Below are 25,898 nucleotides of genomic sequence, written 5' to 3'. Positions count from 1 at the left end.
TCACTCCTCCCTGGTGGCCCTCAGGATCCCCTTCCCAAGGGCTGGAATGCAAATCCAAATACTAAGAGAGCCTGGTGAGGAGTGAGCTCCCCCTATACCAAAGCAAGGAAGTCTGATCCCAGCCCAGGGCTCTGCAGTGACGGTGACTTCTGGGGCAGGAGCTCAAGAGCGGCGAGGAGAGCAGGCTTCCGTGAGGCTCACCTAATGTGCTGGCGATCTGCTGCTCTCCCCAGGGAGCCAGAGCCCTGCATCTGCTCAACTTCGCCAATCTCTTTTCAGTTCACAAAGGCATTTATGGAGAGTTGGTTGCACATTGGTAGCTTAAACATGACAATCCTCATCAGCTGGTCACCTGAGGTTGGAGGGCCCATGAGGACCCTGTTTGGAGTCGGTGTGGCTCATCTTGCCCCAGAGCCTCTTTTTCACACGCAGGATCCGGTAGGGGGATGTGGACGTAACCACAGCCTCTTTGCTCTGAGGGAAGGAAGCAGTGGAAAGGCTTCCAGTTCTTACTGCTGATTCTAGTTCCTTGAATGGAAAGGGTCTGAGATAAGACAAGCTCAGAAGGAAGGAAAAAAAAAAAAAAAAAAGCCAGGCAGCACTTTCTGGGCAGGTTCTATCCTGGGGCGAGAGCCAGTGTGTGGTATGTAGGGGTTGTGTGTATTGTGTATTTCTGTGTGTGTGTGTATGAACACACAGCCACCTAGTCCGGGGCCAGTGTCCAGCTCGAGAGCTTTCCCAAAGGCCAATCCTGCTGACACCCCTCCCCTCCCCAGGACCTCCAGGGGAGGAGTGACGCTGTGTGCTGTGCTGATGGCAAGTCTCAAAAGTCTGTATAAAAGGAGATGGAGACAGGTGGACTGGTCCAGAGTTAAGTCCCAGGACCCCAACCCCATGTGAGGAGGAGGGGTCAGAGGGAAGACTGGGGGGCAGGGGTGGGGTATCGAGGGCTTAGTGTATATAGGCTCGGTACACGGCAGACATGTCGTTGTCAGACTGGTCCAGTGCCTTGGCTCTTTTGTACACCTGGAAAAAAAGGAGATGGGCTCAGTCTCTGGCCACAGAGCTGACTTAAAGACACAATCTGCTTTGCGGAGGTAGTTCTAGATGCGGTCAGGCAGGCAGGCTCTGGAGTCCAGGCTGTCTGGGTGCAACTCCTGGCCACCCTCCACTGAGCTTGAGCAAAGTGCCTCGGTCTCTCTGTCTTCGTTACTACTCCTTGATGTCATGGAGAAGATAACAAGGTTATCATGAGGACTAAATGGAGCGAGGGAGGTAAAGTGCTCAGAGCATCGTTAGTAATTATAGTCATGTCTCTTCCTGCCTTTAGGGTCTCCCTGTGTTATTCTCTGGGCTGCTATCCTTGCCCTTCCCGCTGCATCGGATGCCTTTCCCTAGGCAAAGCTGGCTCCTTCCCAGTCAGCTCCAAGGCCTTCCCTGACCAGTCTATATAGCATATACAGCAGCGGCTGCACCACTTTATCCTGTCACCTTATCTTACTATTTTATTCGTACTTCTGAACCTTCAGAGAATTCTTGTTTAAATACCTGTCTGCTTATCTTGTGCCTCCTTCCATTAAAACGTTAAGCTCCACAAGGAAGGGAACGGGCGGCCCCTCACCATGTCCCCAGAGCCTAGAACAGTGCTTGGTGGCTGACAGCCACTCCAGAGCCACTAGGTGAGTACTACGAACGAGCGTGAAGAGAATTAAAAAGCCATCCAAGCAGGGCAGTGTGGCGTCCAGGCACACTGAGGAAATGCAGTTGGCCACAAGGTTCCTCCCACATAGCTGCATCTTTGTCTTTTTTTTAAAACATGGTCCAGTTGAAGCCACGATAATTGAGTGTCCATTATAGCTCAGGTATAGCTGTTAGCTCAAAATGAAGGCTAAATAAAGACCGTTTCAGAGAAAAGAAAACGAATCGTTGCCAGCAGACCTGCATTACAGGGAATGCTGAAGCAAGTTCTTCCAGTTGAAAGGGAACAATACCAGAGAGAAATTCAAATCTTCAGAAAAGAATGGAGAACACTGGAAATGGTAAATTAGAGAAATATAAAATTATTTTTTTCTTTTAATTAAAAAAAAAAAAAAACATACGACCACTTAAAACATTCCAACATTGTCTGGTAGGTTTAGAACAAAGGCAGATGTAACACACAGGACATCTATTCCCCAAAGCAGGGGTTCTCCTGGGGTGCCTGGGTGCCTGAGTTAGTGGCTCAGAGGGGCCGACACTTGATTTCAGCTCAGGTCACGATCACTGGGGTGTGGGATCAGGCCCCCACGTCAGGGTCCACACTCGGTGTCAAGTCTGCTTGGCCCTCTCCCTTTGCCCCTCCCAACTCATACACGTGCGCGTGCCTGCTCCCACTCTCTCACAAAATGAATAAATAAAACCTTAAAAAAATAATAAAGCAGGGCTTCTCAACCTGGGGTTATTTTGCCCCACGGGACACATGGCAGTGTCTACAGACCTCTTCCCAACTGAGAGGGCGCTGCGGGCGTCTAGTGCTTAAGGACAGGGATGCTTCTGAATATCCTGGAGCGCACGGGGCCGCTCCCGCAACCAAACGGCGACAGTGCCCAGGTTAAGAAACCCTGCCTTAAAGGAGGAGGGAGGGCAGGTGAGGGAAATGGATCTACAAGTAAAATATTAACTCTAAGTGGGCCATGAAGTAAGCGTATTGCATATCCTTGCACACGGCAATCTCTAGACCAAAGATAAAAGAGAAACAAGGCATTATTAAAGAGCCAACAGAGAACATGGAATTCTAAAAAACAGTCATATAATCCAAAAGGCGATAAAAAAGGAGGGATAGACAAAAGTCAGAAAGGACAAAGAGCAATCAAATGGTAGCTCTAAATCCAACCACACATCAACAGACTTTAAGACAAAGACTAAATGTGAATGGACGGGTGAACCTCAAGATCCTGAACGCTGGGCTCCAGTGAGGAACCGAAATTCACACCCTCCAGAAAGCACCACGCTCCCCTGAGAAATGAACCAAAATGTCTGTTTTCAAGCCAACGAGTCCTGTAGAGCCACGGCAGAGGCAGGTCAGAAATCACGGAGCACACTGCCAACACAAGCCACACGCAGATCCCTTCCGAAGTAACTTCAGTTAAAGACAATCGACCGAAAAAATTCTATAAAACACACAGAGAAGTCCACTGCTAAGAGAGAATCCAAGGCAAAACAAACAGGAGGAACCGGAAACTGTACTGCAGCCTAAAGAGGTGAAGTGAGCTCCCTGAAACGCTCAGGCAGACAAGGAAGGGGCAGGAGACTGATTACACATTCTGAAAGGCCACGTCTGCAAAGAGCACAACTGCGTTTCTTCTTCACTGGAACAAGCCACTTGAGACTTCTATTTAACTTGAATCGAATGTGTATCCTCTTAAAGTTCCTAGAAGATACAGCCTCTAAAATAAATCAATTTATGTCTTTTGTGTTTTATACAAAATACGGTTTTGATTGTAACTCTACAGTAATGAAATAGTCCTCAGCTTTTTTTAAGGCGTCCCTTCTGTCAGGCTGAGGAAGATGACCTTCTCAACAACTCTTTCTGGGGCCCCTGGCTGGCTCAGGTGGTACAGCACCCAACTCCTGATCTCAGGGTCATGAGTTCGAGCCCCACATCAGGTATACAGATTACTTAAACTTATTTAAACAAATAAATAACCCCCTCCCCAACCCAACTGTTTTCAGGAAGTGCATATGTGGGTGCTGCGTTGTCACTCAAACAAATGTTAATGACCAAACCACTCCAGTTAACAGGCAGATACTGGCAGAATGCATACACATGCAGGCCCCACCGACAGGCTCTACACTGAGGATACCATTTAAATATAAAGATACTAGTTGAAAGTCAATGAATGAAAAAAAGATATACCATGTACACAGCAGCAGCTATGGTAAAACCAGGCAATAGGCTTCAAGACAAAGGTCAGGACGGACATTCCATAATAATTAAAGGCCAAATTCATCAGGAAGACACGACCATCACAAATGGCTAAAAACCCAAACACAATAGTTTCAAAGGTAACAGAATTAAAGGGAAAAACAGACAATGCTACAATCATAGCTGGAGATTTTAATATCTCTCTTTCAGCAACCAAAAGAACCAGAGAAAAAGGCCAATAAAGATGATCTGAAAAACCACTAACTAACCTCGACCTAACTGATTATTGGCAGAACACAGCACCCGACAAGTGGAGAACAGTCTTCCTAAGTGCACACGGTACGCCCACCAAGACAGACCATCTGCTGGGCCGCAAAACAAGTCTCAATAAATTTAGAGTTAAAAGCCACCCAGGATCTGTTTTTTAACCACAACAGAGATACATCAGTAATCAATAACTATTAGATTCGCAGGACAACTCCAATTATCTGACTGATGCACTTTTAAGTAATCCGCAGGTCAATGAAATCACAAGGGTTACAAGTAAGCGGGCTCAGAAGGGAATGTATGCTTTCAAATGCTCCTGTCTAGAATCAGCGACCTGAGCTTCCATTCAAGAGGTGAGACACAAAGAGACAACAAAGCAAAGAGAGGGGAGGAAGCCTAAAAGCAAAGGGAAGGCTGTCAGATCGGGCCTCTTGCACTTACCTCATTGGCTGCAGCGGCCATAGGAGTAGGATGGTTGACGGCATCCCCCAGGGCAATGGCTAAGCGCAGATCCTTCTGAATGTACTTCAGGTAGAAATCGGGCTTAAAGTTCCCTTGCAGGATATCTGAGGAGGGAAAGCCACAGAACAGAAGGATTAAATGGACCCAAATTAAGAAACTATCTGCTGGACCACCAGGGCTCAACGTCTAGCATTTCTTCCCTCCTGGGACAATGAGGAAACCGGTCCGCAGCCAGTACCCCCAAATCCCATCTGCCCTGTCTCTGGATCCCCGTGACAGAGGGCGTGGAGGGCGTGGGCTGACCCGAGAGGGTGCCTCTTTCACACCAGTCAGCCCTTGAAGAAGAGGATGCTCTGTGGCAGCAACCGGACGCGGTTTCTCAGCTCCAATCACAGCTAAGATGCGGGAGGAGAGGCCAGCGGCAACTCACTTTGGCACTTCTGGTCCAGGAAGATGCTGGCCAACTGTCCCTGATTGAGGATGTCCAAGAGTGTCTGCTGGGACTGGCCTGTCACTTGGGCCAGGGTTAAGCCCTCAGCGATGGTGGCCATGAAGCTTCCCTGGACCATGTTCACAATCAGCATCATCTTGGCTGCGTTGCCAACCTCACCTGGCCAGGGCAGAGAATCACGGTCGCTTTCCAAGAATTGCGAGGGAGGGGCTCTCTGCCCACCCTCGCCCCTGCTCGGACCCACCTCTGCACCCAGGGGCGGCCCGTTCAGCTGCCCCTGACAGAACGGGCTCTGACCCTTCGGGCTCTTCCTCCTTCCAGGCACTGACTGTGCAAGTCAAAGGGAACCTTCCCACGGGGCCCCAGGCAGAGGCCGTGCGGGCGGGCGCAGTCGTCAGTGCGGTCTACAGGGGATGTGGCCCACCCAGCCTCCGGGCCTGCAGTGGCCCGACAGGTGGGCAGGCGTGTTACCTAGAAAGAAGGAGGTCTTTCCCATTGCCTGGAAGCAGCTGCTGCAGTCCTCATACAAGCCCCTGTCTCCGGCTGCTAAGATCACCAACATCCCATCATTAGACAGCTGCTGGTTCCCTGAGACTGGGGCTTCCAGAAAGCGGCCCCCCCTGGACACAATCACCTAGAAAGGAAAGTCACAGCTTCTGAAGGCCTTGCCTCTCTCGGGTATGGCAAGTGGGACACCTGGCCCTCCACACTGAGCCCCCGAACAGGCGTCTAAATTTCATGCAGTACACAGAGAAGAGGGGGTCTCCCCAGAGACTCCCACGGACTCTGAATTTCCTGCAGTGACCAAGCCTGACCACGCCGATGGCTTGGCTGAGCACACCTCCTCCAGACACTGCCCTTCCCTGCTTCAGCCACGCTCAGAACACACAGGGGCCAGAAGTCACCGCCCGCTCACTCGGCCCAGGAGCTCAGGCGGGGAGAATACTGTTGGTGACAACTGCAGATGGCCGCCTAAACCAAAAAGGCCCTGCCGGAAGCCTGCACTGCTTCCCCTTGTGGGGCTGGCAGCTACACGACCTAATGCCCATCCCAGCAGCACCTCTCCTCTCACGGCTGTTCAGATTAGCTGTGGCTTGGAAAGCAGAAAGTGAAGACAGGCTAGTTCCAAGGCTACAAGCCTCTCCTCCTCTCCTGGCTTGGTTTTTAGAGTAACCAAGCTGCTCACTCAGGCATAATCAATCAGCCTGAGTCTTGGGCTCCAACTGCCAAGGACGCTGGAGGGCCAGCATGAACGAGGCCGCTACCTGGGCCAGCTCGGTGACTGTGTCAGCATCCACTGTTGACATGTCCACGTAGCACTTCCCGGGGCGGATCCCCTGCAGCACACCACTGGGGCCCAGCACCAGCTGTGGGGACACAAGGGAAAAGCAATAGCCCAGGCTCCCAGCCAGACGCCCAGGAGCCCCTTAGACCTAAGGTCAGAATCTTGTTACTTTTTTGGCTCACTTCCTGATTAGGAGGTATTAAGGCTGCAAGGGGGCAGCAAATAAGTAAGCCTGAGGGAGAAAAATACCTCTACTTTATTCCCATTTATCTTCAAAACAATACATGCATGTTCCTTTTCACTAAAAATCTCCCATTTAAATAATAACCTCAGTATTTTGGGGGGCTTCTTTGGATTTACTTGGATTAAACTAGTTACCAGTTTAACAAGATGATTACTGTACTTGAACTTACAAAACATGCAGATACAGTCACAGCTAAACAAAGGATCTTGCCAGGTACACAAAATAAGAATACATGAGGACAGCCGGCATAGATCGCAGGGACCCTAGTTATTTTCATTCTTTGTTCTGAATTAAAGGATGTCTGTACTGAATTTATGCAGGTAACTTGCACAATGGGGGATGGCCCCAGATGGGAAATACAACCCTCCCGCATGCTATAGACACTCACTCATGGGCAGGGGAGAAGGCAGGGAGGCCAGCCAGCTTTCCTGGCCACCACCTGAGACACTGAGGGGAGGGAGGGGATCCTTACGTCCTTGGCTGCCTTTGGATCGGACACGCAGGCAAAGGTGATGTCACAAGTTGAAACGACTTCAGCGGGGGTTCTTCCTAGGCGGGCCCCCTCCTGGATGAACAAATCACACTGCAAAAGTCACAGATCCTAATGTGAGCTGCAGGCAGTGCACAACAAACACACCAGCTAGGCCAGAGACACGCTGCGCAGTCCTCCGAGCTGGCCTCCCAAGGCAGAAGGCTGAGGCTAGGAGCCAGGGACACCAGAGGCGATGGTCTGCCTTTCTAAGGGAAGTGGATGGGGCTCCTTAAGGACTGTCTTGTGTTTGCATACCTGGTGCTTAGAATGATGTTCTACTTCACAGTAAGCATAAAACAAGTGTCTGCTGAAGGTTTCCTGTTTGAAGAACAGGATGCAAACAGCACCTGCTCGCAGCCCTCTGTGGCTGTCTCGGCTGTGGCAAAACGTGCGCAGTGTCCCAGGCTATCCACATTGTGCTGGGGAAGCAGGGCTGGGGCTGGGAAGCTGCTGCTCTTACCAAGATGTTTCTGGGAGTCTAAAAGCATGAACTTTTCTTCCTTGAGAATTAAAATTACCCAGAATATCTCATAGCAAAACATCATTAATATTTCAGTGTTATTTCCTCTTCTAAGGCATTTAAAAAGGTAATTAGAATAAAGTGAACCTACTATTTTGTATCCAACTCTCAATACTGTGTGTGATATGTATTTATGCATACTGTAGTCTTTTATAATAGATGGCTGCAGAATATTCCATTGAGATAGACCTGAGTGTACCTAATAGCTCTCCTGAAGTTAGTTATGTAGCCTGCTTTTAATTATAAATGACTCCAACAAATATCTTCACGTACAATACCTTTCCTGTGTGTTTTGAATTTAGGTTTCGGAAAGCAACAGGCTCCAAACAGCTTTAAAGTTCTTAATAAATGTAGACAAATGGCTTTCCATTGGAGCTGTGAATTTATAAAGATCATCAGCAAGGTCTCAAACCACTATCAGTACAAACTTTAGAAACAACCAACAAGGGGTGCTTGGGTGATTCAGTCATTAAGCATCTGCCTTCGGCTCAGGTCATGATGTTGGGGTTCTGGGATTGGGTCCTGCATTGGGCTCCCTGCTTCCGGGAAGCCTGCTTCTCCCTCTCCCACTCCCCTTGCTCGTGTTCCCTCTTTCGGTGTATCTCTGTCAAATAAATAAATAAAATCTTTTTAAAAATTAAAAAAAAAATAAAAACAACAAACAAGCATCCACAAATACACAAAAATTTTGTCCTACTTGATGATTTAACCAGCCCACAACAGCAACTTTTTGCTATATTTTGATCACTATTCATTACTGAACCTTCTAAATTTAATACCTTTGTTTGCTGTTTCTTTTGTGAGGTAGTTTTTATTTTGAAGTTATCAATATATTTAATAAAATCAATATATTACCTTTTCTCTATCATCTCTGCTATAAGCACTTTGAGTTGTTGTCCCTCTCAATCTACGTGAAATTTACTTTAGTAGGGGGTATGAAGTGAGATTATTACTTCCTCAACTTTCTAACCAGTTGTTCTGAATATAGCTTACTGACTGGCCTTTCTCCTATCTCACTGATTGCAGCGAGCCACCTCTATCAGACAAAGTCCTAGCTGTCCGGTCTAGCTGACGGGTGTGTGTCTTTATTACCCTACACATGCATCTTAGCCTTTACTATACAGCTTTACATTTTAAACTTTGCTTAGGAGAAATCAAATTACTCTTTTCTGAAAAAGTGAAAATATGTTTCCCATTTACTATGCCAGGGAATAATTTCTAATCAAGATCCTTAAAAAAAAATTACACAGGGATTGTCGAAGATTTACATGGCTTTTTTTTTTTTTCCTTGAGAGAGAGAGTGCGAGAGTGAATATGAGTGGTGGGCGTCTGCAGAGGGAGAGGGGTAGAGAGAATCTTGAGCAACCTCCATGCCAAGTGGAGAGCCTGACGTGGGGCTCGATCTCACGACCCTGAGTTCATGACTTGAGCCAAAATGCAGACTCCATGCTGAGCATGGAGCTCAACGTGGGGGTCGATCCCAGGACCCTGCGATTATGACCTGAGCTGAAACCAAGAGTCAGACGCTTAACCGAATGCCCGCCCAGGCACCCCTAATCTTTTGCTTTTGCGGCCATCATTTTACAGATGAGGACTGAGGCTTAGGAAGATAACCAATCTTGCTGGGGAGGGTGAGCAAGACAGCTGTGACTTGGATTTAGGTCTGATTCCAAACCGAGGTTCGTAACTGCTTTGCTCTCCTGCTTTCCCATAAATTAATTTAGACAGAATGGCCATGTTTATATAATATTTAGGTTTTTCAATCCAGATACAGGGTGACCTGAGGCACCTCTATCAAAAGTGAATGTACTTACAAGGGAAACCCTCTGACTTCTGCCTTAGGTACCCAATGCCCAGCAGGGGAAGCCCAAACCTTTTAGCACAGCTTTCAGTGCCCTTTCCCCAACCCTCTTGACTCTCCAACCAGTTTGTTGTTATTCTTGAAAAGGCCTTTGTTTCATTAGAGTGAAAAAAAATTTTTTTTTTTTACCTTGCTAAGACATTTCTGTTCATTCAAACCCATCAGCTCTGACACCTCTTTCAGCAACCAACCTTTCAGCTGCATCTAGCTCCACGAGGGCGCTTGCTCAGTCACTATGTAAACACATACTCAGCCACACCTGTCCCCCAACAGGCTGGTCCTTCCTCGATCTCTCTTCGTGTGCTCCTGGTCACTACAGGGCTTTAGTTTCTCGGTACTCCGACTACCGTTCTTCACCTTTTGTCGGATAAGAACATGATGGGAGGAGCCATGGCCCCTCTCCCTTACAAAAGGTGCACATCTGCACTTGGAATTCCATTTCAGGGCATGCACAGACCCTTGAAGTGGTGGACCACCACCTTAGGTTAAGAACTTCTAATCCTGGGGCGCCTGGGTGGCTCAGTGGGTTAAGCCGCTGCCTTCGGCTCAGGTCATGGTCTCGGGGTCCTGGGATCGAGTCCCGCATCAGGCTCCCTGCTCAGCAGGGAGTCTGCTTCCCTCTCTCTCTCTGCCTGCTTCTCTGTCTACTTGTGATCTCTCTCTGTCAAATAAATAAATAAAATCTTTAAAAAAAAAAAAAAAAAAAAAGAACTTCTAATCCTGTCCTGTCCACTTTGGTGGGCACTTGCCATGGAGGGCTATTTACGTTTAAGTGAAATAAATTAAAAATTCAATTCTTCCACCATACTAGCCATGATTCAAGTGCTGATGAGCCACAGTGGCTAGTGGCTATCATGCTGGACAGTACAGACATGGTCGTTTCCAGCACTGCAGAATGTTCGACTGTACAGTGCTGTTAATACAATCCCAGTAAGAGAACACAGTGCAGCCATTAAAAAGGAAGAAGCAGATCTATCTCTATGCACTCACTATCAGTGAGCTACTAATACACACACACGCATATATTTTCATGTGCAAAAAAGGATACAAACATCTGACCTGAACTACCTCAGGTAATGGCAGGAAAGGGAGAATTTTCCCTTTATTTTATATCTGAGGATTTTTAAATGTTTACTTTTTATAATAACATCCAAAGTTTAAAGATTCCTTTTTTTTTTTTTAAAGATTTTATTTATTCATTTGAGAGAGAGAACATGAGCAGGGGAGAGAGGCAGAGGGGAAAGCAGACTCTGGTGAGCAGGGAGCCCAAGGTGGGGCTCAATCCCAGGATCCTGGGATCATGACCTGAGCTGCAGGCAGACACTTAACCATCTGAGCCACCCAGGGGCCCCAAAGCTTAAAGATTCTTAACTATAGAGAACAAAGAGCTGATGGAAGGCGGTGGGTAGGGGATGGGCTAAATGGGTGATGGGCATCAAGGAGGACACCTGTGAGGACATATACACACTATGTAGCACTGGATGATGTTCCAAGTGACGAATCACTAAATTCTACGCCTGAAACCAATTGCTACCACGCATGTTAATTAACAAGAATTTATTTTATTTTAAGATTTTATTTATTTATTTGACAGAGATCACAAGTAGGCAGAGAGGGAGGCAGAGAGAGAGGGGGAAGCAGGCTCCTTGCTGAGCCGAGAGCCCAATGTGGAGCTCGATCCCAGGACCCTGAGATCATGACCTGAACCGGAGGCAGACGCTTAACCCACTGAGCCACCCAGGTGCCCCAACTAGCAAGAATTTAAATAAAAATTTGAAACTAAAAACAAAAAAACAAAAACAACAAAACACACAAAAAACACACCTCTTAAGCTCATATACCTACAGCTTTACCTGCCTGAACTAAGAGCCTGGTTTCTCCCACTCCACCTGGGCAGAACGCTGATCGGAGACAACAGGAAGATCCCTATCCTTAAGCCACTCCAACTCCAAGGGTCAAGGTGTTATCCCACCCCGCCTGATAAGCAACCCCATGAATACTTACTTTTTCTGCAGTCCGGTTCCAGACAGTCACTGTGTGACCCATCTTTAGCAAGTTGGAGACGATGCCACTTCCCATGAGGCCAAGGCCCAAAAATCCTATCCTGAAAGAGAGGGACACGGACGGGCTCAGGGTGGGGCCCCACGCACCAGAAAGCTCACTCAGCGGCCCACAGCGCCTCTGCAGAGCCAGCAGCAGTGTGTGCACGTTGGGCCTTTTCTCCTCATGCCGTTGTTTCAGAGTGTCCCTCAATCTAGATGGGCTTCTCCAAATCCTTGCCTGCCACAGAAAGAAGTGTGCCTCATATGGTTTAGGGCAAGTCTTCCAACTTGTTCCCTTACTGCTCTGCTAGAGCGTCTGAGCCCATGATTCCCGCACAGCGAGAAAGCAGGCATTTGCCTTCAACTCTTGCAGCGGCTTCCCAGTCAGCCACCCTGAACGCCAGGTTTTCGGATGTCATTTTAAAGCACATCAGAATCTGTGACAAGGAACTGAAGCAATGTGATCAGAGCCAGCCAACTTCTCAACTGCAGGGATCGGGATCGCAGTCTTCACCTCCCTCCCCAGCTCGACACCCGACACTACCTTTGTGGTGTTCCTGCTGTTAGCAGAGACGGGCACTGACCCTTTTCAAAGCCTGGAGCCAATCTTCTCCAGAACGTGCATTCTCCCTATGCCTGCCTTCTCCCGAACCTGTCTGGCACTGCTCTGCGCTGGCCCGTCCGCGGCTCCCCACCTGGCCCCTCTAACTGCAGCCCATGCTCATCCTGGGGGACTGAGCACAGGCGGACGTTAAGTTCTGCTTACCTTCGCTTCCTGCGGCCTGCTTCCTCCCGCAACGCTGAGTACTTAGGGGCTGTTAGCTACCACTGCTATTTCTATGCGCTCTTACAGATTTTATGTTGCCCAGAGGTCTTTTTCTCGCTCCTGCGCTTCACTCCTTGCATGGGATAGAGCTAACCAATGCCTCTTCCTTCATTCCTTATGACGTGGTGCTCTGGTTTCGGTTGGGTTTCTCTCAGCTCCAGACCCTCTCTGCAGCCTGTCTGCCTTCTCCTGAGTTACCCTTTTAGTATCCTCGGTCTCCGGGGCTCACGTTCGCCGCTACCCCTGCAAACTGGCTCTTGTACTGAAACGGTCTCCCCCCATCCCCGGTGGGATATGAACTCCCACGTGCTCTCTGTCCTAGCCTGACTCCAAGGATGGAGAGAGCCCACCACCTTCCTCACCACATGGCACCCTTGCCCACTGAGTCTGCAGCCAAGGCTCAAGTCCAGGAGATCTTCTGTCACACATATTTGTCTGGGTAGGGGAAGCTTGCCCTATGACTCGACGTCACGGCAGACTAATTCTCTTTTCCTGGCGTTCCAGGATGCCTAGGACACCACACAGTTGTTTCGCTTTTTAGTAAGCTTCACATTCACGTCCAAAAATGGTTTGACTAATGGGGCAACAAAGGTCTTAGGTGAAAGCACTGGACACTGGCCTCAGCCTCACTTTTTTTTTTTTTTAAAGACTATACAGTCCTCCTTAAGTCAGTAGGTGACACCCATCTCCCCTTTCATTAGCATAGAGCATGCCTTTGCTTTTTCTACTCTCCCCAGGGCTGTTCACCCAAAATAACCAGTAGAATCAGGGATATCATCAGCACAAAAAATTACGAATAAAGTAAAAGGTGTACTGTTTTCACTCTGAGAAAGAACTGTACAGGAGATACGCAGGGAGAATTCAGACCTGGCACTCAGGAGGGTGCCCCACCTTAGCACTTTTAGACACACGACTGTAAATACCGCCAGAGGAAAGGCAGGGACGTGCGGGTACAAGCTAAGGCAGGGTGTGTGGACCACAGTCCAGGCTCACCCCAGAGAGCTGCTGGCAGGTATGCGGGAAGGACCCAGTGGCAACAGCAGGGAGAGCTGGGGAAGGTGGGATGATGGTGATTCACCTCTCACCAGCCACCCGCCCCCACCACAGCCAGTTTCAGGGTCTTCATCAATGTTCTACTAAGCCAGTGGTTCTCAAAATGTGGTCTTTTGACTGGCAGCAGCAGCACACCCTGGAAGGTGTCCAAGATACAAACCCTCCACATCTACCCTAGAACTACTGAGAAACCCTGGGGGTGGGGTGGGGTAGGGCCAAGCAGTTGATGCTTGACATGTGGCCTTCCAGCTGATTCTGAGTTAGGGGAAAGTCTGAGAACCATCAAACTGAGTGTTCCTCCAGCTCCAAGACTCACCAGTGTGCTATGAAGGCAACCCCACCATGTCCTTATAGGACCTTGGTCGCCTGCAGGTCAAATTACTCCCAGGCAACTCATTAAAAATTACGCCTTTCCCTCTTTCTCTCCATTCAATCCCAGCAACGGCTAGGATACAACCCCTAAGGAAGCCCCTTGGGGTTATCCCCTATTCCCTAACAGAACTAGAACCACAAGAAGCCTTTTCATCAAAGGTCCTACTTTTTGTCTGTGGGTGTGATGCTGCCATTCACGGCCGTGCTGTCTGCTGCCTGGATGGAGGTGGACCCAGTTTCCTAGGGAAAGGAAGCACAACTCATCAGGTCAGTCTGCCCACGGCAAAGGCCCCAGTGAGAGAAAAATAGGGAGGCGTGGAACCTACGTACCTCTTCACATATTTTCAACTTCTTTGTGATTGCCTGGTAACAGACAGCTGGCTAATAAAGGAGGAAAAAAAGACCATGTATTAAACTGAACACTTAACTGGTCTTCATTATAATTTCCCTAAGAGGTTAGGCCTAAAGTGTGGTGTTAACACTGAAAACCTATTTGCTGTTCAACTTTACTGAACTCCAAAGGACACATCAGAAATGGAATACACACTATCTCACTCAAATATCTAGGCAACTCTGCAAGTTTCTTTTGCCGATGATGACATTAAGGATCAGAAAGTCATACACTCAGAATTACAAAGGTAGTCAGTGCAACTGGGCTCGCAACCCAGATCTGTCCAACTCCAAAGCCATAGCCTATCAGGTCCTATATCAAGGTTCAGCCCAACTCACGGCCTTGCAGATACTGAGAAGCCTTCCCTCCACAAGCTGACGGTTCAGAGAGGCTGCCTGCACAGCAAGCCCAAGACTGTATCCACCAAACAGCACGGGCTACCTCATGAGTGCTGAAGCTCACAGGGTCTGGCTTCTGCCCCAGACTCCAAAGGCAACCACAAATGTCTCAACCACACAGCTGCTGAGTCTTTTTCTTTTTATTTTATTTTTTTAAGATTTTATTTTTTTTTTGACAGAGAGAGACACAGTGAGAGAGGAAACACAAGCAAGGGGAGTGCGAGAGGGAGAAGCAGGCTCCCCGAGGAGCAAGGAGCCCCATGTAGGACTCTATCCCAGGACCCTGGGATCATGACCCTAGCCAAAGGCAGACGTACCCACAGCTGCTGAGTCTTAAATGCTTCTTTGGCGGGGGGGGGGGGGGGGGGGGGGTTTACTTTCAAACATAACAACACCTGATTCACAAGTGGGCCTCCCTGTGATTTCTTATTTTGCTGCTCCGAGCAGCGGTAGAAGCAGAGCCTCATTTTACAGACCAGTGGGGTGAGGTCCATGGAGCCACCTTCTCCCCTCAGGCCAGCCCCTGACCAAGGATCAAGAATGTCAAAGACCAACTCACCTTCTCAGTTTGGCTGAGCAGGAAATGATGGAAATGAGGGTCTGCATCTTTCACAGGCTGAAACCAGAAAATGATTGAATAAAACAACTTAACTTCCACCAGAGGTCACCTTGCCTGCTGCCTGGTAACTGGCTCTCCTCTGGCTAAAACACCCCTGGCAGCCAGTCTCGACTCTGTCTGGAAGCGCTTTCCCGTTGTTGGTCTAAGCCTTTTATGATTGATCCCTGTTCCACCTACAGGGAAACTGGCTACAAGTGGAAGAGAAGACAGAATTCTGTCAGGTTGGCCTAAAAATTATTCCAGTAACAGTGTAGGAAAATAGTTAAGAGGAATACTGGTATTTTTTTTTTTAAGATTTTATTCATTTATTTGAGAGAGAGTGAGTGAGAGAGAGTATGAGAGGGAGAAGGTCAGAGGGAGAAGCAGACTCCCCATGGAGCCGGAAGCCTGATGTGGGACTCGATACCGGGACTCCAGATCATGACCTGAGAGGAAGGCAGACGCTTAACCAACTGAGCCACCCAGGGGTCCTGAATATTGGTGTTTTTAAAATGCAGCATTTACCAGTCCTGGATAATTGAGCAGGGGAGGCCAAATCAATTCTCATGACTCCCGATCTTAGGGTTTTACCTACTGTATCTGGTGTCAGACCCTTGAATGTCTCGTCTCATGGAGGACGGATATAAACAGAAATGGAGGACAATGAAGGCTTTCACAGTTAGGCTTAACAGGGGACTGGGGCATCCACTACAAGGGGCTACTGAACAGCAGAGTTGTATATGTGAATAGTGAAAGGTGTGTATAAAGCATTAAGTGAAAAAAATGTGTGGGCCAATCCCACATTTGTGAAAACCAACCCTATTCCCAAGAGTAGAAACCCCATGTGGGTATATAATTCTATAAATGATGGGTGAGTGGGGCGTCTACCAAAAGGTCTAGAAGAAGTTACATCGAACTTGAAACTGAGCACCCCTGAGGGTGGAGACGTGCAATTTTCCCCCTCGTACACCTCAGTACTGTTTTGCAATTTAAAAAATGGGGAAAGGAAAAGCGCCTCACACAGGCCAGGAAGCCAGCTTGGAGGCTGGGCTTATCCTGGCCTGCTGGAGAGCTTGTTACCTCGCTCACAGTCGGCTGCCATTTAAACGCGGCCATCGGTCCAGCCATCACCCCCTTCACGGTACTAGACTCAGGGATGGTGAGATCCTACAGAAGGAAAGGCAGATGGTCAAGACACTGAGGTCACCTCAGTAGGAGATGTCTTCCTGCGCCAAATCAGGGAGCACCTCTTCACTGCTCCGCTTCCTTCAGTCACATTCCATGTTAAAAGAACCCCAACTCCAGTCTCAGTCCCCAAGCATGGTTCTGACTGTCCATCGGGGGGAAACCAGGCAAGTTTTCATTAACAGGGAACAAGGGTTTCTTCTCTGTTCTTGAAATAACAAATTGTCTTCTTGTGCCCAAGTTTCACAAGGACAGGTGTCTCTGGAAAGCCCAACTGTGGTGTGCAAGTGTTGTCAGCAAATCACAGTGAAGTGTCCTTATGGCCAATAACGAACATTAAGAAAACAGTACCCTCTTCAGAGAAGATCTCAAAAAACACTAAGAAAGCTACATGGTGCCAATGAGGAAATGTGCCCAGCGTTTTAGCTACTAAGTGACAAAGCTAGACTTCCAACTCAGAGCAGCTGGGAACCAAGAGCCCCATTTGCTCTCCAGGCTGATGCCAGGGCAGGACCCAGTAGAACGGGGTGCACCTCCTCACCAAGGGCCTGGCCCATACCCATCCTGAACAGCGAGCTGCTTCAGCCTTACACCTGCCGTGCTCTTGTCCCCTCCACCAAGTTTACCTCACACCCCCTTTCCGCAAGTGGGATCTTCCAGCCACAGTGTCCCTCCTGACATTTCTACTTGGTATCTCATGGGAATCTTGACAAGCCCCACTCTGAACCCTGGATTTCCCTGCCCCAATGGCTTCTTCCATTGTCTTCGCAGTCTTAGAAAAGCAGCTGCATTCTACCAGGCTGAGATCTTTGCGGTTCATCTTGATTCCACCCTCCTCTTATCTGCTGGCGATGATTATGGTTTTACGACTGCTGACCTGGGAACCCCTTTTGCCACCCCACTGCTAACATTCAAGCTAGGCTGCCATCACCTGTCCCTTGGGCTGTAGCAAAAGGGATCCCCCCGCTTCTGTTCTGGAACACTGCAGTCTAGACTGTACACAGCAGCTACCACTTCTCTGCCTACAACTGGCTTCCTGTCTCATAGTCAGGCTAAAGGCTAGAATATCATGGCCTATGGGGCACTACAAGTTCTACAACCCTCACTCCATCCTACTCTCCGAATTCATGTCCTATTACATTTTCTTCCCCCTCACCACTCTCCAACTCACTAGCACTAACCCTTGGCCCTCCAGCCATTCCCCAAACACACCAGGCATACGCCTGCCTCAGTGCCTTCGCACTACTGGGAACGCTCTTCCAACAGTGATCTACTTGGCTCATATGCTCCCTTGAGGTCTCCACGGAAATGTCACCTTATCGGGGTGCTTTCCCTGACCCCTCTGTATCTTCCCCCATTAGAACATGATACTGATGTTATTATCAGTGAGTTCTATGAAAGCAAGACCTTTGCCAATTTTGTTCACTCTGTATCCCACGGTGGGAGCCATGCCTGGCACTGACGAGATGTTTCATTATTTACTGAAGAAGTGAACATGGGAGGGGCCTTGTCAAAGTATCATGCGGCTGAATCACTAGACATCTGGCTTCTGGTGGAGTGGCTCCATCCACAGGTGCTGAATAAAGATCTCTGGGGGAAAAGGGGGCCTAATGCAGTACTGCCCCAAAGAACGTCCTGCCACGATGGACATATTCTGTATCTGTCCCCTGTGGCTAGGGGCAGCACAGCTCTAGTGACCTGCTTCAGGTCTCAGGACAGAAGGAGAGTGGGGTGGAGAGCACTGGCTTTCCATCTGGCAGCAGCAGAAGGCCTCAGCTCCCAAACCATCAGCCTCTGCAGCACTCCGGGACCTGGGGAGAGACAGAGCCCTGGCGGCTGCGGGCTGCCACGGTGTGGCGTGCAGACTAGAGCTGCAGTTCTTCTTTCCTGCCCAGGACGTGGAGACGAGAGCCCCTGAGAGAGGATGAAAGCACGCCTCTCACACTGGAGTTGCACGAACCCAGCCTTTCCCTGTTTGCACGGAACTGACACTTCTCCGTCAAAAGGTCAGCCTTTCCCACTGATCCTCGGGGGACAGGGGATTACGGCTCCGAATGGCAATCATCTGGGGCTTTGCCCAGGTATCAGCCTAGGCTACTGCTGTTTCAGAAAGAAGCCTGACAGCCAATTGACAATTACCGTAGCAACACACACTCTTTTTAGAGCACAGAGAGCAAAAGATGCACCAAAATTCCAAGCCCAGATTCCCTACATCTCTGAAGGTGTTTAATTAAAACCAACTGTCTGAACCGAAATGGCTGTGCCTGCCCTGCACCACTAGCCACGCTCCTTCCTCTCCAGCTAACAAATCCTTCACTAGAGGCCGGGCCAAGCAAGGAGACTGCACAAAGGGCTGTGCTGAGAGTAAATAGCAAGTAGACGTCTCGGCTGAGGACCTCACTCCAAGAACAGCAGCAGAAATGTTACTACCCCCTAATTAATAATTCAGATTCAAGGGCAAACTGCTTTTCTCTGGGAGCCCGTGAGAAGAGTCCCTGCAGAGAGCCCAGTGGTGGCCTCCGGTTACACTAAAACCACTACGCTCTTGCTGCACAACGGGCTACTGCCAGACACTGACACATGTAAAGCCATTCATCAGATGCGTAGTTCATGGCTCACTGTTCTTGGTGCTTTGCTCGTTACTCGTTTAATTATCACAACAAACAAGAGAGACAGGTATCACTACTATTTCCAGTGATCAGATGAGGAAATGAAACCAAGGCAAAGGTAGCTGGCCAAGGTCACACAGTTGCACAAAGTTATGGAGTCACAGTCCGGACTCAGACCTCCTCCTCACCTCTCCTGGACACCTCCCTTTTTCCAAAAAGATGTCGTTTCTCTGCTGGGCCAGCACGGAGTTGGTGAGATCCACGGCTTCAGAAGGTAGAAAATAGGAATTTGGAGAACAGTATAAAACCTGACAGCTCAGATGCCTCTGGATCCCCAGGAAATCAGTTCAACTGGACCAAATCTGATCACACCCCCTGAGGAGTTCTTTCTGCACCGCGGCTAGGCGTTTTCTCCATCTTCTCCACCTCTGGCCGCAGTTCCCTGTGCTCAGTGTCAGCCAGGGCTGTCCCGACCGCTAGTCACTCTGTCTACTCTCAGTCTCAGGTCATCTGACAGTGAGAAGGATCTTCTCTAACACAGTGGTCACTCAGTGGCAGCCCACAGGCTCAATCGGGCCCAGAGATGTTCCTTGGACCTAAAAGTACTTTAAAATTTTGAATTAGCATGTAACATTTAAAACTGGAGTGTTTCACATAAAACTCTGTATTTTCAGCTTCTCTTGAGGAAAAACCAGACAACCTGGCACAAGTTGGCTGGAACCCCATGGACAGAGCATGATCTCCCCAGAGCGCCAGCTGCTGTCACCCCTACTGCTCTCAGCGTGGAGGCAGGTGAGGGCTGTGGACCCTCAGCAAGCCTCTCCGCTTGCTGCAGAGGCTGGTCTTGCTTGCTTCCTGTCTGGTCTCGCTGGCGTCCGAATTTGCAGGCCATGATCTGATGCGGTCTCGCGTTTCATCACGGCCTTATCACCCAACTGCTTCTGCCAGCCATCTGGCTCCCGTCCCCTTGATTGTGCTCTAACAATCCTTCCCTGTGTTTTGACAGACTATCCCCTCCATCTCAAATTCTCTTCCCTTGGCTTTTAAGACTTGGCCCATATCTTTTCAGGAAGGTGAAAGGTACGTTATTTCCACTTTATTTCACTGTGATGGCTCTTCCAAACCCTTCCAACTCTGATCTATGGGTGTTTCCCCTGCAAAGCAGACTCCTGCCTTTGACTGCTCCCTCCTTACTTTCTCTGAAAGTAGAGGGCCACTGGGCCTCAGATATACTTTGTATGTGTTCTCCAACATACTTTCTACCTATCTGCCTCCCACATCTACATTCCATCCTGACATTAGTTCAAGGCTCCCTAATAGTCTGGCATTAGGCACTGGTATCACCTCAAATTCATCACAGTCAAAATAGTACCAGTCCTTCTGCTCCGTATGCCAACTCTACTCCAGACTCTTGCTCTTAAGAATGGTGTTACCATTTCCCAAACAAAAACCTGAAATCATCTCCCTCCCCCTTTCCTCTGGAACCAGTTGCTAAATCTTATGAGCCCTTCCTCTGAAGCGCCTCTCAGGCAGTTCCTTTTAGTATTTGCTATCAGGATAGCTCCTTATGTAAGCGTAACCTAGGTTTAGCTTTCGGACTGGCTTTAGCCTGTCTTCTCTGCCCTCTACCAATGCTAACACACAGCTTCGAGCACACCACCACCCTGCCACCCAGCTTCAACACACTCGTGGCCCCCTATTGACTCTGTGACTGTAAATACTGCTTTAGTAGTAGACCTCGAGGCCCTCTACAACCCAGTGACTACTCACTTTTAGCTCTCTGCTCTCCTCCTCGTCCTCCACCTATAATGAGAACATCCACGCCAACATCAAGCCCCACGCAGGCTGGTCCCTCTGTCTCTGGAATGCTTTCCCCCTCTTTCTTCTTAAGCCCCTTCCGGTGCCAGCCCTCACATGCTGGCTCAGGTGGACTCTTCTCTGGCCATAACCATCTAGCTGAATGCAAGATCCTTTACAGCCTTGTGTTCCTATTTCACGCCTGTGCACCCAGGCTGTGTCCCTCCCCTGGTCTGCAGGATTCTTTAGGGCAGTGCTTAGCACAGGTTTCTATGTCCACTCAGTGAGCTGAGGCACACGGTAGGGCTCAGCTCTTTCATATACAAAAGGAAGTCGCTAATCCCAGAAGCTGCAGAGGTAAAACAAACCTTCTCATCCTTTGGGGGCCGACCCCGTTTCCGGGGACTCTGCTCTTGGGCTCTTTTCAGAGGGGACTTGGAGCCTCTCTCTGATGAGCCTGAAGACACCCTCTTCTTTCCTTCTCCCATGTTCTTCTTCACCTTCCCTTCAGACAGGCTAAGCTTCCGCTTCTCATCACCTGAGTTTGGCCTACTTCTCTCCTCACTGGAATTACGCCGATTCTTGTCATCAGCAGAATTGTGGGACGACGTCTGAAAGTTTAATAATAACAATGATAGCCACCACAGCAGCCACTGCTGCCATCACTGCCATTTACACAAGCCACACCCTAGGAGAAGCGTTTTGCATGTGCTATCCACACAACAACCCTACGAAATAGGTTCTGCTATCACTCCCACTGATGTTTGGGGAAGGAGATAAAGTCAAATCACTTGCCTATAGTCCCAAAGCTAAGAAGTGGGATTTACACCCAGGCAGTGGATATACCCAAGAAGCTATACTCCTAATCTCTAGGATGTAAAAGGGAGAAATGCCTGTGTGGTACTCAAAAGCTGAGATACTTCTCCTGAGTCCAAGAGACTTGCCTAAGAACAGCAATCCATTTCAGAGAAGTTTGCTGCATTCATGGAGTTTCAAGCTGATAGGCAAAACGCGGATACCCTAGATTTGAAGTAGTATTCTTTCCATTGGCATTTCGTAAGAATAGGGTTTGGGTTTGGGCCGTATTTAATCTGTTAGTTACTACACCAAAATAACCAGTCAGATGTTGGAATAAAGCAAGGATCAGTCTCTCACCTGGTCTTTCCCTTTGGCTCTCCGGAGGAACTCTTCGACAGCATCCACAGCCTGCTGGAATCGTTTCCCCTTGTTAATCTTTATCATTTCCTCCTTGTGTGCGTGGTATGGCTTTAGCTGTTCCACTTTGATCCAGGCACTAGCAGAAAACACACATAGAAAGGGTATGATCCACACTGCCCAGGCCCGAAATTATTAAACACCTCATCGCAACAGAATGCAGGTATATGTTTGGTTTCACTGGACTTCGAAACATGCCTGCTGTGTTTTCAAAACATGTTACCAATCTCCCCAAACTCTTGGGGTGTTTTCCTTAAACAACTCCAGCACAACCACCACCACCATCAAAACCAGAACACCCTTCACAAGCTGCATGCTCTTTTTGTCCACTCTCATTCACCAGCCTTCCACACTAAACCACACATCACTTGCCACTTGTGCAGGGCAGGGGAAGCCTGGAGATGTTCTTCCATTCTCATCACGGGAGCCCCTCACGGACCCAGGGCAGCAGGAAGCATTATCAACCACAGCAACATCACTGCCCAGTCAACGCCCAAACCCGAATGACAACCTGTCAATCAACTGGGAATCAGGGACGCGCCCATGGCTCAAGAAATGCAGCATCTGAAATCCACTGCTCTTACAGATATTGTTCATAAGTGATCCTGTCCATGGCTACTAAACCACACAAAACGATTTGGAATTAGGGCAGCAATCATAACAGGAGGTCTTTAGAAACAAGATTCTGCTTGTGATTAAAAGTAGAACATACCTTATGATGTTTTAAATTTTAATTCCTACCATTAATGTATAACACACACAAGTAGACACGCCATCAGTTGTCACCTTTTTTTTTTTAAGATTTTATTTATTTATTTGACAGAGAGAGATCACAAGTAGGCAGAGAGGCAGGCAGAGAGAGAGGAGGAAGCAGGCTCCCTGCTGAGCAGAGAGCCTGATGCAGGGCTTGATCCCAGGACCCTGAGACCATGACCTGAGCCAAAGGCAGAGGCTTTAACCCAGAGCCACCCAGGTGCCCCAGTTGTCACTTCTGAAATATCTGGCTTACCATACTAACCTGAACAAATCTGCCCCTGCTGGCTTCCTGTGATTTTCCTAAATGACATTTAGTATTCCAGTACAAAGGAGAGGATTTTATAGGCTTGGTGAGGTAACAGTTAACTTATGTACATTTTTACTATGCAATACTCAGGTTTCAGAGCATAACCTTTTGAAAAAAGGGGTCAAGTTAGGGACCTAACTAACTTAAGGTCCTCTCCTTTAGACAAAGCTGGAGAATATTCACCATTAATAGTAAAAATGTGGGGCGCCTGGGTTACTCAGTCAGTTAAGCGTCCAACTCTTGATCTCAACTCAGGTCTTGATTTCAAGGCGGTGAGTTCAAGCCCCACACACTGGGCTCCACACTGGGCATGGAGCCTATTTAAAAAAAAAAAAAAAAAAAAAAAAAAGTGCTAATCTTTACGTAAAAATAGTGCGACCAAGCCACCAATGGCCACCTATGCTTTGCATGTTATATGAATAATTGTGACGATGGATTTGTACAAACATAATAGCCGTGGGACTATCAGCCTGCAAATGTGACAGCAAACCAGGACTAAGCAGGTTCCCTATAGCGAAACAAAACCGCAGAGAACAGAATGATGAGATGCGGTCTCACTGCATAAAGCTCCAACCAGGTGAGGTAAGCAGGTACCTTCCAGTAACTAACTCATCTAAAAGCCTGAAACTTGACATGATAGATTCAATTGATCTATTCTACCCGGAGGAAAAATGGAATTCTATCTTGACCTTACCTGGCCTGGCAGGTACACCACTGACTGGGACCATCCTGCTTCTCTTCCCACTTAGTGTTTCTAAGGACAGACCACCAGAGCAGATGCAAAGCCAGACACACCCTGAAAAGCAGGTTAAGCTGTCCTACCAAGACGACAAAAGTACTAGCGATGAAGCTTACAGAGCCACGTGCTCTGGACTTGCCTCTTTGTTCTGAGCGCAGGTTAGAAGCTGGGACCCACACAAGTTTTGGTGTAAGATCAATGGGGGGGGGCGGTTTATAGAGCCACCCGAGATGGAACAATACACTCCAGGCATTCTAATCCCTGCCTCCCTCTCCCCACATGAACCTCTGATTCAGGGGAAGTGGAGAAGCAGGGAAATCCATACAGGAAGCACCAATAATCCATGCGTGTGTTTCCACGAAGCTTTTTTTTTTTTTTTAAGATTTTATTTATTTATTTGACACAGAGAGATAGATCACAAGTAGGCAGAGAGGCAGGCAGAGAGAGGGGGAAGCAGGCTCCCCGCTGAGCAGGGAGTCCTATGCGGGACTCGATCCCAGGATCCCGAGATCATGACCTGAGCTGAAGGCAGAGGCTTAACCCACTGAGCCACCCAGGCGCCCTCCACTGAAGCATGGATTACTGATTTCTGCCACAAGAATGGTATAGTCAAAATTCCATTCATCCCCAGACTGGCATTTGAATACTCAAATGAAATTTTCCTCTCTGACCATTTTTTGAAAAGTGAAGATGGCTTGCTAAAAGAAGGGACAGTGTACATATCAAGAGGATAAATGCAAGAAATATTAATCTGGTTAAGATTGTTGAAGCAATGTGCCCCATCAGAAAAACTTTAAGTAAAAAGCCAGCCCAGCAGGGCTCTAGGAGGATTACCTCTTGAAAGCAACCAAACTGAAGTAGAGTTTTTTCTCCGAAGTCTGTACTGCAGAACTGTCTCCTCAAAGAGTATGCTTTTCAGCCAGAGTTTCAATAATGCACCATTCTCTAGTACACTGATGTCTGTCACCTGGGCCTGGCATGCAACTGGTGCTCAATAAATAATCACTGAGTAAATGATGCCTTCCAGGCAAGTTCAGAGGGCTGGAACGCTGGAACGTTATAAGGCTTTGCTGGCCTTTTCTGTATGTTGCTGTTGTCTGTATATTTCTGTTTCTGTTTTATTATGACCTGGAGATTGAGACCTGAGCTGCGATCAAGAGTTGGGATGCTTAACTGAGCCACCCGGGCGCCCCTGTTTATTTATTTTTTTTTAGGTGACTTGTTTCTTTCTGTGATATGAGCTGTGACTTATGATTTCCTTCTCATCATCCTCCTGATGCCTAGATGGTGCTGGACCTTTTCTGCGTAATTTGCTGTGGGGCTGGGAGTCAGAAAAATCAAGCTTAGTCAAGTGGTGTGTAAAGTACGAACCTTTGCTTTTATGCACAAGGAAGTAAATCCCACTGTAGTAGCAATCAGTGAGGTCATCACAAAGAACCCTCAAGGAAGGTCCCTTAAGATGCCTGGTTAAGTGGAAGAAATCAAAATGCAGAACCGTGTGTACAGTACGCTATTACTTGTGTAAAAACAAGGAAAAAGGAGGATGTAACTTCTTGATTTTGCGTAGTGTCTTTGGTGGGACATGCCATAAGAATCCAGTATAACTGGATGCCCAAGGGCTGGTAACTGGGTGGCTGAGGGTCAGGGATGAATGGAAGTTTCACAGTTTATAGCTGGATTTGGGCAGGCAGGCGGGGGGTGGGGGGCATAAACACGTATTATCTTTTTTTTTTTTTTTTAAAGATTTTATTTATTTATTTGATAGAGAGATCACAAGCAGGCAGAGAGGCAGGCAGAGAGAGAGGAGGAAGCAGGCTCCCCGCTGAGCAGAGAGCCCGATGCAGGGCTCAATCCCAGGACTCCGAGATCATGACCTGAGCCGAAGGCAGCGGCTTAACCCACTGAGCCACCCAGGCACCCTAAACACGTATTATCTTTAAGAAACATCAAATCAACAATAAAGGCCTTTGCTGTAGAACATAGGCTGCTCTGCCCAGGGGGCTGCCCCCAGGACTTCTTCAGGTGGGTAGCTACTGGCTGGTTGCAGTAACTGCGCCTGTAACACAGCCAGGAGCAGCAAACTT

At 48.3% G+C, this 25,898-nt stretch overlaps 1 protein-coding gene across 6 annotated transcripts in view; it reads right to left on the bottom strand.

Annotated features, from left to right (window-relative positions):
- Positions 1–687: 687 nt before the first annotated feature.
- GLYR1 (glyoxylate reductase 1 homolog) overlaps positions 688–25,898 on the bottom strand; it is a 32,546-nt gene continuing 7,335 nt past the window's right edge. For 2 of the 6 annotated variants that reach the window (XM_032843778.1, XM_032843783.1), the window contains exons 4-16: positions 21,953–22,091; positions 21,166–21,408; positions 16,287–16,373; positions 15,168–15,224; positions 14,150–14,200; positions 13,986–14,059; positions 11,531–11,630; positions 7,086–7,196; positions 6,350–6,451; positions 5,556–5,718; positions 5,064–5,243; positions 4,613–4,737; positions 688–1,026 (exon numbers count right to left, since the gene is read on the bottom strand). In XM_032843778.1, the coding sequence (XP_032699669.1) occupies positions 952–1,026; positions 4,613–4,737; positions 5,064–5,243; positions 5,556–5,718; positions 6,350–6,451; positions 7,086–7,196; positions 11,531–11,630; positions 13,986–14,059; positions 14,150–14,200; positions 15,168–15,224; positions 16,287–16,373; positions 21,166–21,408; positions 21,953–22,091 (1,507 nt within the window). In that variant the 3' untranslated portion in view covers positions 688–951. The remainder of the gene's footprint in view (positions 1,027–4,612; positions 4,738–5,063; positions 5,244–5,555; positions 5,719–6,349; positions 6,452–7,085; positions 7,197–11,530; positions 11,631–13,985; positions 14,060–14,149; positions 14,201–15,167; positions 15,225–16,286; positions 16,374–21,165; positions 21,409–21,952; positions 22,092–25,898) is intronic. The other 4 variants (XM_032843779.1, XM_032843780.1, XM_032843782.1 and 1 more) reach the window with 4 other exon arrangements.

The sequence above is a fragment of the Lontra canadensis genome, unplaced genomic scaffold (assembly GCF_010015895.1).
Source record: "Lontra canadensis isolate GAN:19392208 unplaced genomic scaffold, GSC_riverotter_1.0 scaffold143, whole genome shotgun sequence".
Taxonomy (NCBI): domain Eukaryota; kingdom Metazoa; phylum Chordata; class Mammalia; order Carnivora; family Mustelidae; genus Lontra; species Lontra canadensis.
Note: the sequence above shows the minus strand (reverse complement) of the source record. Positions and strands in the feature narration are given on the sequence as shown.